The sequence below is a fragment of the Megalops cyprinoides genome, chromosome 6, assembly GCF_013368585.1.
Source record: "Megalops cyprinoides isolate fMegCyp1 chromosome 6, fMegCyp1.pri, whole genome shotgun sequence".
Taxonomy (NCBI): domain Eukaryota; kingdom Metazoa; phylum Chordata; class Actinopteri; order Elopiformes; family Megalopidae; genus Megalops; species Megalops cyprinoides.
Genome location: NC_050588.1, coordinates 9,988,655 through 10,003,653, shown reverse-complemented (window position 1 = coordinate 10,003,653; position 14,999 = coordinate 9,988,655). Strand labels below are relative to the sequence as shown.

The following is a 14,999-nucleotide window of genomic DNA, read 5'->3' as shown; positions in this document are numbered from 1 at the left end:
GTACAATGCAAAATTGATTTAAAAATCAGGGGGCTTTACACATTTGTCAAATAATAAATCCATTGGAACTATGTAGAAAACAGCGCAAAGCTAATAGTTTATCCGTTCGTGCAACTGTACATTTGTATACAACTCAGATTAAGTTGACTACTGACAGGGATAACAACAGTGCTCCCTAAGAGTTCCTTTGGTCAACCTGCACCTTTCTGGTTACAGTCCTTCTCAGAGATCTGGTCTTTGTATTCATTTTCTTCACCGCACCCCCCCCCCCCCCCCCCCCCCCCAAAAAAAAAAAACGTCCAAACTTCCAAAATCCCACCGACCCTGGGCACATGCACACACACAACCTGTCCTGTTCCTGAACAGCGTGGTCTTTACCACCCTGCCTACACATACCCAGCTCATATCCATTCACAGACAAGCCCTCACTCCATCTCCAAAACTGATTACATTTTGTAAAGTGGTCCGTTTAAAAATGCCTGCTGTCTGAACCATGCATGGCCTTATACACTAAAGAGAGACAGTGTTGCCAAGCAACCAAAAGTTATCCTCAGCTGGGAGGGATTCTGTCACGTAAATTTGCACATAACAATATATCTGCTCACACAGAGCTCTGGAATCACACGCTAGGCTCATATTCCAATGTAGTTGCTTTTTTATTATTTCTGTAAAAGAAGCTTTGCTATACACATGTGTGTGGTATAGGTGGGACCATTATGAGCTATGGTGTGGATTTCACTTCACATGCTGTGTAATGCAGAACACCAGACAAAAGATAAGGCTAAGCCGCTCAGAAGAAGCTCAGAGCACCTCAGTGGATCAACTCTGTAGCTTGAGGCTAACTTGCTCCTGACTTTCCCTAATTGACCTGGGTACTTATCTCTTCCAGCAGCTTGGAGCTAGTCACATTCCCTTACATGAATCTGTAAGCATGCATTGTTTAAAAACTGGAAAATACGTGCCAACACACAAGGACCTGCACCTCTTACAGTGTCCTGGTCACAACATACTGCAAACCATTATAATTCTATATCTATATTTATGTCTATATCTATAGCTACACTATATGGACAAAAGTATTTAGCCACACCTGTTTTTCAGGGTTTGGGGTAGGTCCCTTATCTCCAGTGAAGGGCAATCTTAAAGCTTCAGCATACCAAGACATTTTGGACAATGCTATGCTTCCAACTTTGTGGCAACAGTTTGGGGAAGGCCCTTTTCTATTCCAACATGACTGTGCCCCAGTGCACAAAGCAAGGACTATAAAGACATGGTTTGATGAGTTCGGTGTGGAAGAACTTGACTGATCCGCACAGAGCCCTGACCTCAACTCCATCGAGCACCTTTGGGATGAACTGGAACGGAGATTGCGAGCCAGGCCTTCTCGTCCAACATCAGTGCCTGACCTAATAAATGCACTACAGAATGAATGGCCACAAATTCCCACAAAAACACTCCAAAATCTTGTGGAAAGCCTTCCAAGAAGAGTGAGTGGAAGCTGTTGCTACAAAAGGGGGACCAACTCCATATTAAAGTATATGTATTTGAATACAATGTCATTACAATGTAATGGTCATGTGTCCGAATACTTTTGTCCATATAGTGTATATCTATACTCAGTATTTTTCTACATTTATTATGCAGGGACACTGTTGTGGTGCTGCCATATAATGAATTACCTTAGAAATCTGAGTCACAAGACTGGTAGTTCATTTGAGGATAACAGCTTTAATTGTTCTCCCTGAAAGCAGGGCAGCATCTGGTATTATCGCTGAAGGTCAATGACACACTGTGCTGCTATTTTGATATCACACATGCAGTAAATCAGCTGTCTGCTGGAGATGATGTGTAAAGATCCAGAGAGTCCAAAGCAAAAAAAAAAAAAAACTCCAGCAGGCAAGCATCATTGAGGACGTATATCAGAGAGAGATGTATTGCAGTTTGTATTTTTTTCAAGCTTCATGTATGATGTTGCCAAGGAGATGACCCTAGAAATGTTCTGTCTCTCTCTGCTCTGGTGACACTTAAAAGTCACCACTATTAAAATCTCAGTGATAGTAGTTCATCCTGTTGATTGCTGCTGCTCTAATTTTGTGTTCCCATGCCACCTCATTGCTTCAGTGACAGTGAGGTGTTGCATTAATTTCAAGGAGTCTTCACGATTGGCTGCCTTGTACCACATGCTAATTTTAGTCACAGACAGACCATCATGGGACCATAGTTCAAAAAAATCAAACCTTGTGTGTGAAAAGATGTCTTGCTAATATAAAGCAAGTAGAATTTTGCACTTTAATGGTGAGAAACACAGTGACTAAGATACTGAGTAATTAAGATATTAGTAAACTGAGCTGCCACAAAACATTTATTAAGTTTTCTAATATTTAATTTTCTTTCATCTTTGAGCGTCATAATCTCATTTACGCAATGCCCTGGTCTACAAAGGCATATTCATAATATGCACGGATTGCTCCTGTAGATAGGCAAAATAAGTTTGCAATGTTGCATGGGTGCTGGTGATTAACATTCAAAGGAATATTCAAGGCTACAGATGAATCATTCGGGTTTCATTTGATTCACCTCAAGCCACTAATTCTTCATTCTTCATTAACTGTTGTAGATCTCCCAAGCGACGCTTTGTGTCGTTGGAACCGGCGTCCCCAAGAAAGACTTCACCGACGCGCATCTTCCCCGCTTATTAGCCGTCTCGGTCGGATCCAGCTACACAAGGACTCGCCACTGCCGGTGGCGTGGTGGGATGTGGAATGGCCAATCAATATTACGGCTCACCCGTGCCTCTAAATCGGCCTGAATCAATTCACCCTCGGTGAGAGCCTGGATTCACATAGGGCGCAATCAATGGCGCAAAGGAAAAATACCCTGGAGTGCGGTTGTCACAGTCTAATACAATTGCCCATTGCTTTATGTTTAACAATAAGGCAGTGAAGGGAACCAAACGTGAAGCCACTTATATTGCTGATTCAAATGCCAGATGGTCCACAAGCTAGGACTAAGATATTCTGGCAGTCCACACAGGACAATTTTTGATCTGCCAGTTGGTGTTCGTCGTCCTACACACTACATGTCGCTACATACACTACACTCATCATATGGCTAACAGCTACACCACCAAAGCTTTTTAAGATAATTGTAATGTATTCCACAATTATCCTTATGTTGTCATCACAGTCAAAAAGGTTGTCGAACACCTCTTTTACTTAGAGGACCTATTTTAACTTAATCGGCTTCTGTACATTAACAGTAGCCCTATGTGAGGTAAAATCTCTGATGTATAAATGAGAAAAAAGCAACAGTGGCTCCTGCTGGTGATAACTAGAACTAGCATTACAGTCTAGGTAATTGTCCTGCTTGGAACGGAATAGAACCCAACAATAAAGAAAAACATACCATATCACCCCTCTTCCTGTGATGTACGACAAATACAACAACTGTTCTGATACTAGGCCTTTATCAAATATTTCAAGCATAAAGCCTGACCAAAAGGATGAGGCACAACAGGACCACTCTCTCTTTGACCGTATGAATGGCAGAATTTACACCTAAATGTAACAGCACTGGCACAATAACCCATTCAGTAATCCCACTCATTTGAATCATGAATGCATATTAGTATTGCCCATCATCTGAAGAACATTTCCTCCATTTCCTTTCGTCTTTGAAACCATGGCTCGGGCACATGTTTAAATGTCCTAATATGACAAAATAACAAATTCATCTGTGTAGTGTTCCATTTAACTCCAGCGTCCAAGAGAATTCATTAGATGCAACCACAAATGTACTTCCATTGCGTTCTTTGTTGACTGTAATATCATGGAGTCTTAGAGACGCAATCTGATGTCTGATACATATGCTGCATATAAATATTTTTTCACATAAGCAAGTATCTTGTAAGGAAGACAGCATTTTATTATAAGCAGGACAACAAACCAATGCAACCTTACATGATGGTAAAGTTGGCAGTGGTCCAGGGTGGTGGGCTTGGTCTGACAGAGATGTGGAGGAGAGGCTATCACCAGCTCTTCCTCTTACATAAAACTGCATATGCACAATGGGAAACATTTTTTCCGGCTTACAGTCACTTGTGCAATTTGAACTATGCCCATTCCAATGTAATTACTAGGAATTTTGTTTACTGCAGAAGTGATTCCATATGAATTCTGCCCCATGTTGTGCCACACCAGCCTGGGAGCCCCTCATTTTCTGCTGTATATGCTGACAAAGTCATGTGGCGTGTTTGCAACGGTTTAGTCTGGTGTAGCTACATATATGGAAACTCTGAGGATAGCCCGCATGTGCATTCTTTTATCAGTGTGTGGACATACAACTCTCTGCCTCCTGAGTCAATGGCCAAGGCTCTGCAGGGATGGGCTTGGACAACGCTTGGGGAAAGACATCTAAGGAAAATAAGGTTGCTTCCAATGGCTGGTCAGTAGAGGGCAGTCTTCCCCCTGGAAGAAGCAGAGCAGCCAGAGCTTCTGGGGGGCTAACACACCTGTTTGACTCTGCTGGAGAGTGCAAAGTGTTTCCTGAGATCAATTAAGAAACAAAACCATAAAGAAATTATCATTTTTATTATCTGTACCAAGTCAAGACAGTTCCGTTAGATGGCAGTATGTACTGTGCATAGTCCATTGGTGTTGACTACGGAGACCTTGGACATCAATGGCACTTGGCCGCTGTCTGTCAGAGTCAAATTTGCAGGCAGACAGCAGGGTGCCTGTCATGGCTGACTTCTCTGAGGTGGGGAATCACAGCCAGACGACGGGAGCTCTTAGACGCCACAGTAAGACGACCAAAAACACCAGAATGGAAAGTGCCATCACTAAAAGCCAGACGGTTATCCAGTAGCACTGAGACATCCAGGACGCCAGGGGATGCTGTTCAGTCATATGCCTGGTGAAAAAAAGATGGTTACCAACAATCAGACAAATAGGGTAGAAGGAAATACTTGGAAAAAGGGGCACCCTGTGCATGAAACGTTCAGCTGACCCAGATTCAGCCTGCCTGAACATCATTCTGATTAAGCTTTGAATGAATTGAAAAGCTTAAACTGATCCTGGGTCAGTGCCCTGGGAGCAGAATCTATCTACGCCTCTTAGATCACATACGAGTCCGGGGCAAAATCGTCAGAGTCGCTGTACTGGCGCTCACTGTCCGCGCCCGAGTCCTTGTCCGCTTCAGAGTCCTCCCGCACCCCTGCCCTGCTCCTTCTTCTGTGACGCACAGTGTCCTGGACAGGACTGACACACAGTGACAAAAGACACACTGAGGTGTAAAACTCGCACTGAGCAGTGAACAGATAACACAGCGCCCACACAAGCATGAGAAACTCCCACTCAGAAAGACATGTCATGCAAGCGCACTCAATCATCCAAACGCAAACAGACCTCTAAATACAGACCTCTACACCATCTGGCGTTACAGGCTGGGGGTGTACTGCCCATGCCTATACAACACAGAAAGTTAAGCCTTTTCCTACAGAAACAACCAAAATTACCCTGAGAGCCCTTGTGCCACCCAAGCTTGTTTAACACACTGAATTCGGTGGACCTTCAGATGGCCATGCAATGAATGCCCAACCATTTTCCTTATCTTTTCTCATCTCATTTTCTCTTTTCTCCTTATCTTTTCTCATCTACTTTTCTGTTTTCTTTTGAGATAAATGGACACACAAAAGCAAAAGGATACTTCTACTGAAAAGTAAACACACAGGGGTTTGATATTTACATAAGAACATAAGAACACATTATGACGAGAACAGGCCATTCGGCCCAACTAAGCTTGCCATTTCAATTAAAGAGTATCTAAAACTGCATCAAGTCTGGACTTGAACACAGCAAGGGTCTCTGCGTCAACTACATGACCTGGCAACATATTCCATGTATTGATAACTCTTTGTGTAAAATAATATTTCCTTATATCAGTGCGGAACTTACTCTTAACTAGTTTCCATTTATGTCCTCTTGTTCTACAGACTGAACTCACCCTAAAAAATGTATTGTAGTTAACCTTATTGAGTCCTTTCATAAATTTAAAAACCTCCATTAAATCACCCCCAAGCCTCCTCTCTCTAAGTCTAAATAGGTTAGGTAACTTGAGTCTTTCCTCGTAGCTTTTATATTTCATGCCAGGAACTAATTTATTTGCCCTTCTTTGAACTTTTGCAAGAACCTCAATATCTTTCTTATAGTGTGGTGCCCAGAACTGCACACAGCATTCCAATTGGGGTCTGACTAAAGCATTGTATAATTTTAATATAACCTCCTTAGATTTAAACACAATACTTTTGGCTATATATCCCAGCATCCTGTTGCCGGTTTTTACTGCTACAGCACACTGCCTAGATCCTGTTAAGCTTGGGTCAACTATTCCCGAGTCTTTTTCAAATTGAGCACATTCCAGTTCCAACCCCCCCCCCCCCCCCCCCCTCCCCCCGTAGTAGTCTTGTCTAAGGTTCTTATTTCCCACATGCAAGACTTTACATTTATCTAAACTGAAAGGCATCTGCCAGGTATCCGCCCACTTTTGGATGCTGTTTAGGTCTTCCTGTATTACCTTAGTTGATTCTATACTGTTGGCTAGACCCCCAAGTTTTGTATAATCTGCAAATTTTACTATTTTACTACTAACCTCTGCATCAAGATCATTTATGTATATAAGGAATAGCAAAGGCCCCAACACCGATACCTGCAGGACTCCACTTCGTACAGGACCCTGCTCTGATACAATTCCTCCCACAGTTACAGTCTGCTTTCTACTAGACAACCAACTTCAAACCCATTCAGTGATAGCTCCTGTAATTCCTGCAGATTTCATTTTCAATATGAGCCTCTCATGCGGTACTTTGTCAAATGCCTTTTGAAAGTCCAAGCAGATAATATCATAAGCTTGCTTTGAGTCCAAACATGCTGTAGCTTCCTCAAAGAAGTCCAGGAAGTTTGTTAAGCATGACCTTCCTCTGCAAAAACCATGTTGGCTATCATTTAAGATACCATTTTGCTCAAGGAATAATTCCAAATTATCTCTAATGATGGATTCCAGTAATTTACATGTGATACAAGTTAAGATGACAGGCCTATAATTTCCTGGATCAGTCCGGTCTCCTTTCTTGTAGATAGGTACTACACTGCCATGTTTCCAGTCATCTGGTATTTTTCCAGTTTTAAGGGATTGTTTAAAAATAACTGTCAGAGGCTTGTAAACCACTTCTGCTAGTTCCCTGAGAACTCTTGGATATATTCCATCAGGGCCTGCTGCCTTATTTGTTTTAAGTTTTTGAAGTTTATCTAGTACTTCTGCATCCTCTACATCAATTTCCTCCATAAGTCTCTGAGAACTGACTGCACCTGAAGGCATATGTGAAAACACTTCACCAGTGAAACTCTCCACAAAGTAACTGTTTAGTGTATCAGCAATAGCTTTGTTATCATAAACCATAACTCCATCCTTATATTTTATACCGCTTATTTCAGCCTTAACTATCCTTTTTAGACTGTAATATTGAAAAAAGCATTTAGGGTTGCTCTTTGCATCTAATGCCATCTGTCTTTCAAAACGCCTTTTAGCTTCCCTTATTTTTTTCTTAACTTGAGCTGCCATATTACTGTATTATATATAGATATTTGTGATAGATGTTCACAGTTGTGGGATGGATTCTCTTATCTGTTGTACCTATTGAGATACAGGGTGGTGGGTCCCTCCTCTTGTCTGTGTACAGGATGTCCTGCCTGGGGCAGAGAAACCACTTCCGCTGGGGCCTGAGGGGCGCTGGGCCTGGACAGAGCTTCTTTAGAGGCCACATGCTGGCTAGAATGAAAAAGAGTGATACAAATCAGAGACCTGACCTGACCTGTCTCTCTTTCTCTCTCTCATGTAAATATATAACTGAATAGAAACTGTGTCCTCTACACCAGTGTTTTTCAATCCTACTCCTGGAGGCCCCCTGCTCTGAACTTTTTCCATCTTTCCCTGCTCTACCTACCTGACTGAACTCATCAGTGGCACTTTTGATTAGCTGAGCACACCTGATTTAATCAAGCAGCAAGGATAGATGGAAGATATTCAGGACAGGGGGGCTCCAGGAGTAGGCTTGAGAAACATTGCTCCACACGGTACCTGCCATCTGGCTGTATAGTGCTGCCCTCTGGTGGTCCCAAAGAGTCATTGTCCCCATTGGTCTTGATGCTGTCTATATACTTTGACTCCACCTCACCACCCTGTGTAGGAGATGAGGACTTCAGTCACAGCAGAGACACAACACAGTCACACACATTTTGTCTGAATCGCTGAGGATATTTACAGCGCAGTGCGATCTGAAGGAGATTCAGTCATTTTTACCTGAGCAGGCATTGGTATTAGAGTGATGCTGACCCTCCGTCGAGTGAGGTACTGAGAAAGAGGTCAAAAAATACAAAGTGATTGGTCTGAGTTATCTATACATATGGAAGTTAACTTTTTTTAAATTAATTACCATGTTTAGCCAGTGTTTAAACATGAGAATACATTACTTGTTCTTAGCAGTTACACATAAAATCTCTTAGTTTACCATACAAAGAGACAAGTGGGTGTAGACATATAAGACAAGCAGTAAGCAAGCCAGCAAATAAAGCACACACAGCACCTCTGCTAAGACACTAAAATCAACTCTGAGTTTCAGTTGGATTATTACCTGCTGGGAAGACTGTCTTAAGATACCATGCCTCGTTTCACCGTCATCTGGAATAAAACACCAGAGGTCAGTGCATATGGTATCCAGTAGTGCATCTTGCAACATGTGATCATACGTATAATGCAACAGAGAACCAGGAGATTCAATGTGCAACATGTCAGTTTTCCTTATAGTGATACTCATACTTGAGTTTTAAGAGGCAATCATCACCTGCTGTATGTATGTAACAGCTGTCTCATCAGTCTATCCAGAGAGGATTAAGAAGAGCATCTGTTTGCTATGGGAATGAGGAGGTTAGTACGGTATGGTAATTTGAAGACTTTTACTAAAGGCCATATTTGTGCGTACATCACTGTACAGAGAAACAAAGTATGTAAATTAAATATGAGAGCATAACACAGGGGTCTGGGGCCTGGCAGCTGGTAGTAAATGGGAAATACAAATTGTGAGGGTCTTCTGTGATACCAAGTAGTCCTTGAAGTCCTCCTGGCCAGTAGGTGGCAGCACTTGCCTGTGGAATCACTGCAGAGCCGACCACGACTCCTCTGCACCAGTTTCCTGGTCTCCTCAAGCTCGGAGCTCTCTTTCGCATGGCGACGTTTCAGGTTCTCCACGTGGGCCACCATCAGCTCCACAGAATGGCTCACCCGCGCCTCCTGACAGAAGCAGACCCAGAGCTCACCTTTGTGGCTCAAGTGCAACCCCATACACCTCCAGCCAGGCACTGGGGATGCCTTTCACACTGGATTTGATTGCTTGCCCAATTTGTTTGTATTGTAATGCCATAGTTTCACAAGCTACTGATACCATCAATGAGAACACAAAAAAAACAGTAAAATCTACACCCCTGAGAGCATTTCAGTTTATTTATCCTCCTTCATTTGCCTCCAAATCTCAAACCCTGCTCTTCGCTTACCTCGCAAACCATAGCAGTTCTTGCAGCAAAACATAACCACAGTGAAATCCATTCAGTCTGTAAGATTTTGGTCCAGATCCCTAAACCAGCTCACTCAGAGCAGTATAAGATAGCACAGATCCTCTCACTTAAGGTATGCTAATACCTGTATTCATTTGTCTAGATGGCCTTATTGTAACCACAGTTCTGCTCACAGACTTCAACTGTCACTATGGCCGCAGCTGGCCATTGCAGCAATTGGTACTTCTAAAGAAGCCGGTGATGGGTGATTGAGAACTGTTCTTGCTAGGGAAGATAATGTAATTACCAGACCTCCTGTATTTCACCACCTGCATGCTAATTATTGTCGATCCTGATCAAAGCTCTTTATCAGTATAAAGAATGCTTTCGCTGAGTGCTCGGGGTTCAGATTGACTCTGCTGAACCCAGAGTGCGTTTCCACGTTTTTCTGACAACTGCCGTTCCTGTAAATAAAGAAGTCTTTTCTGCGAAGATCAGAATTGCGCCTTGCTTTTCCTTACAACTCGATCAACCAATCAAAATGCATTTGTTATATACTGCCACAAAGCACTGGACAGACTGCAGATACTCCACGGCAGCTTGAGAGAAATTGGAAAATGTTTCCCTGACCCCCAGGTAAAGGCAGTGTGGAGTACCCCTGGGGAAGCAGTGAAACGGAAACATTCAAAAGCTTGTCACTAAACACATCCATCAGTTCATCGCTAGGTCCAGACACTGCTAGGTGGCCATTGGTGCGATCCAGCAGGCCACAGGTGGGGGCCTCCCATCGATAGCTGGGCGGGGCAGGGCATAAAGCCTATAACTGGAGCTGCAGTCGGGGGTGTACCTGGTGCACAGCTCCCAGTTGCTCGGCAGCATTGACAATGCTCTCCAGCATGTCACCCATGGTCTCCAGACTGAGCTCCAGCCTCTCCAGGATCTCTCTGCGGGCGGCGTCCTGACACCTCAGCTTGAGGGACTACACACACACAGGGGAGGAGAGAGAGACTTCACATTCTACGCAAAATGCCACCACACACACCTCTCACAGCAAAACATCGAAACATCAATATATTGTATAATTGAAGCATGCTACCTAAAATCACAAAATATATCAACCGCAGCCACTGTTGTATATGCCATTTTCACACAGATATGCATTTCATGCAAATACAAGCATTTTTTATACATGCAGGTTTCTGCGGAAAGGAATTCCAGGTAACAGCTTGCATTTATCATTGTTAGAAGACAATGTGAAAGGACAGGCAGATCTTGCACACAGGGCCAGCTTAAGTTATTATTTGACAACAGCCCATGCTGACTGATTCCATTTCATGAGAGAGAGGAGGCGGAGCTGGAGGGGTGAAGAAGTGACTGAAACAGCCGATAAGAGAAGAGAAAGTAATGCTGGAAAAACCAGTTCAGCCTTGGGTTGGTTAGAGTAAATGTATAGGACCTGCATCTGAACCTACTCTGAATCTTCATCAGAAATTATTCTGAAATACACATAGTGTATTTTTTTGGCATGAATTAAAAACATGTTGTTCCTATATTGGATTTGTATACTGTATGATATATCACTGTTTGTGAAGGATAGGGACTATAATCGGTGAGGACAGAGCACCTGCAGCGTATCTTTGCTCCTCCCAAGCTCCAGGTGGAGGTTCTCCTCAGCCACACTGCGGTCATGTTCCTCCGCCAGCAGCCTCCTCTTCAGGGTGTACTGGTCACAGCGGAACGCTAGGGCCAGCTGGGCAAAGGCGTCCTGTTGGGAGACAACAGGGTCACGGGGGATGCCCAAAGGCCGTAGCCATGTGACACAAGTATGGAGAGGCCCTAACCATGTGACACGAGCACACACAGTAAGGTCAATATGTCCAGGGACAAAAATATCCCTGTCAGTAAACACATCAATGAAACTGTAATTTTCACTCTGACTCGCCCATTAGTAATTAACATTACATTATCGCTCCCCAGTGGTGGAACAAACTCCCTGTCTCGCTAAATGTAAATGTAAACATTAATTAGTAATTAACAAAAGCAGCTCACCTCCACGTCGTCCTCTGTCATCTTTGCACTAAGAGAGAGAGAGTTTTATGAAAGCCTATTAACACTAAAGTTGACAAAAAATCTCCTGTCCTAGCACAAGAGAAAATAGAGTTAACGTGCTTTGATACACAATGCTATACTGCCAAGCAAACAACCCCTAGATGCATTAATGTATCCAGCCTCGTAATCAAAACCAGTTTCCTTTCAAACAGCAAATACACCATATCTTTCTTACATTGTGTTTGTACAAAGTTGAGGAAGTCAGCTACAAATATGTTGACAGGGAGAAAGAGAGAGAGAGAGAGAGAGAGAGAGAGAGAAGGAGGGGGAGAGTGAGGGAATAAGAGGGAGAGAGTAAAACTGAGAGAGAGAGAGAGAGGGAGCGAGAGAGAGAGAGAGAGAGAGAGAGAGAGAATCCATTCATAACTGTGAAGGTTATACATAGGTATACAGGCATACAGGTTGGGAGCATTGGTGCTACAGTACAGATACATTCAGTTTTATGAAGCCCCGATGGGAGGCACACAAAGTCTCTAAGCACAGCCCTGTCTGAGCAGCCCTGCGCCTGCCTACAAACCTGCTGAGTCCCAGCCGCTCCAGCACAGACAGATCCTCCCAGGAGGCAGCCAGCAGATCCTCTGGGCTGGGCTCTGGGGGAGAGTTCAGGTTATTCGAGATCAGGAAGTCTCCTCCTACAGGCTGTAATTTGGGTGAACACTGAGGGCTGCTGCACCTAGTGTAGACAGTGAAGGAGAACCTCTGCTGCAGGTGATTATATAAGTCTCCTGTGCCTTGTATATAAAGGGTCCAAACAGAAGCTATGGGTCATGAAGGGCCACCCAGAACAGGAGAGCATCGCAGAGGTGTAGCGTTAAAGAGCATGCTCTGTAACCCAAATGTTGCCAATTTGATTAGGCAGCAGCAGGGTTTTTGCTGTTGTGCTCTTAAGAAAGGTATTTAACCCAATTTGTCTCAGTATCCAGAATGTCCTGTTGGGTGATATGCAAGTCACTCTGGGACAGGTATAATACATTAGTCCTTGCTCAAGACCCATGCTTGTCTGTGCTGGAATAGCGTTTTGTAAAAATATTATAGCACCCAGTAATAAAATGTCATAAAGTGGAACTTGAGATACAGTTTTCAGCAGTACAGAATAAGTGTAGAAAAAGACTGAAAACCCCCTGAGTCAGCTTATACGATATGCTATACTGTTTCTGTACAACACTGCCATCATGCGGATAAAATGGGAACAGCAAGCTGCCTTTTTTCATATGGCATCACATCACTTTCATTTCATACCGCATATGCCAACCACTGTCCTGATTTAGGGTCACAGTTTCATAATTTTGATGCAGTGATTTCTGCTTGACTCTGAACCAGCACAACATGGTACAATGTGTCTGTTTTAGGTGCTTTACATGTCAGTAAAGTTTGAGTTGTTTGAATGTGTTGTACCTTCCTCACTTTCCTCGCTGTCCCCCAGGATGCTGGCATACTCGCTGGGCTTCGGCTCCACCGCAGGGGGCTGGAGGAGGAGAATACAAACCAGCGATTACTCATGCATTCAAAAAACACACAGCAAAGAGTTCCCTCTGACTCTGGCTTTCGGTTTATATCTGGTAGTAGCTCAGAAGGGGTTAAATGTGAGGGGACAGTAGTGGTTTCAGGGCACCAATTTGCTCATAGTGGATACACATCGAGCGCGCTGTCAGCTAGTTTCACATATAGCTCCAGACTAACCAAAGCAAGCAGTCAAATAAATTTAGTGTTAATTGAGATGCTCCACTCCCTTCAAGCTTATTCTCAGTATCATGGGAACCATTAGACTCAAAATATTTGCAGAGGTTCAAGCGGCTACAGAAGTGCTTTTCAAACAGCTTTGGGGTGTGTGCACAAAGCAACTGAAATAAATCATCATGGCAAAGTCGATTTTTAAAATGGAGGATTCTTCACGTTTACCAGCAAACACACAGAGCAATACATATCATCACCTCTGAAAGTCAATGAATTCTAGGGGTGACACTCAGGATCCAAGACAATACAGTCTGACATACAAAGGTCATGCAGAACTGGCACATACAAAGTTTTAATCTTGCTAAATGTGATGGTGCACTAAGATAATTGCGTATTTCCAAACATCCACTTCTACTGAACAACGCTAATTCTGGGAGTCATTTTTCCACTTATATGTCGTAACTGTCTGTTACTGTCTGTAACCTGACTGAGCCAAGAACAATTGCATCAATCACACTGAACCAGAAGTTGTTTATACAGGTGTGATATCAATGTTCTTTGTCCTGAGGAAGACCGCTATGAATTGAAAAATTGTCCGTTATACTTGTTAGCGCGAATAAATCAAAAACCACTTGGGAAGCATTAAAGTAATGTGAGGACTCCATTTCTTGCTGAGACGCAGGATAACGGCACTGGTCATAAAGGAAAACTGGGCCTTGCCATAACTATCACTCAGGCTGCTTTGTGCGAAACTCCCTGCTCCTTGGTGAGAAATGCTTCGGTTGCTGCCAGAGCACTTTGATATCTGCAAATGTTGGAGGATGAACAAACTCCTCTCCCTCCTTGTGTCACAGACAGAACACAGGCCTGAACGTCACTCACCAACCCACAGAGGGACAAGCAGCATGATCGGCCATACCCAGGCCAAGCAACATGCAGCGGCTCCTTACAGAAAGCAAGGAACGCCCCTGAGGTGCCCTTGATGCCATTTCCAAACAGTCCCTAACTTGTGATGCAGCAATATCAGTTTAGAAGTGCGTCATCGACCGAATCCGGCCTGAACTGGTTTGCACCATTCTGATAATGCACTGTATACAACTGTTGAAATTTGCTATGGTGATTTAAGCTTTCATACATTTAGGCTATTTTGTCACTCCTATATATAAAATGTGCATTTTACAAAAAAAAAGACAGTAAAAACAGTAAAACCAAAAAATTTGGAACATTTTTCATTTGCAAGTGAAACACAAACCACTGTTTGTTGTTACAAAACAGCACCGGTTCCCACCCCAATCAGACACAAAGCGAGCCCATGGGGTTTACTGAGAGTACATGCCACAGCAGCTACTCTTTTAGCTGAGTGGTGGGAATGAGCGTTTCCCATCATGCTCTGCTGTCCCATCAGGCGGACTGATTTACACTGACCCGGTCAGAGGCGTGAATGCATCGCTATGGAATGGGAAGCGTGGGAGAGAGGGCCTTTTACGGAAGCGGAGAGTTCAGCCGTCCCTCTGCCAGCTCCGTGGGTGTACAGCACCACTGGGCCTGTGCTCCTGAGAACGTCTCACTACGGCTCTCAATTAACAGTTTCAGCACCAGAGGCACAGGTACACC

General features: G+C 43.5%; 1 protein-coding gene across 1 annotated transcript; it reads right to left on the bottom strand.

The window, feature by feature from the left end:
• Positions 1–4,622: 4,622 nt before the first annotated feature.
• Positions 4,623–11,933, bottom strand: LOC118779989 (inositol 1,4,5-triphosphate receptor associated 1-like). Its single transcript, XM_036532371.1, has 11 exons — positions 11,887–11,933; positions 11,652–11,679; positions 11,227–11,367; positions 10,450–10,581; positions 9,198–9,342; positions 8,687–8,733; positions 8,356–8,406; positions 8,134–8,234; positions 7,690–7,824; positions 5,127–5,258; positions 4,623–4,911 (listed from the first exon to the last, which is right to left on the bottom strand). Exons 2-11 carry the CDS (start codon positions 11,670–11,672, stop codon positions 4,767–4,769), a joined length of 1,050 nt encoding a protein of 349 aa, XP_036388264.1. The 5' UTR covers positions 11,673–11,679; positions 11,887–11,933; the 3' UTR covers positions 4,623–4,766.
• Between the last annotated feature and the right edge of the window lie 3,066 nt (positions 11,934–14,999).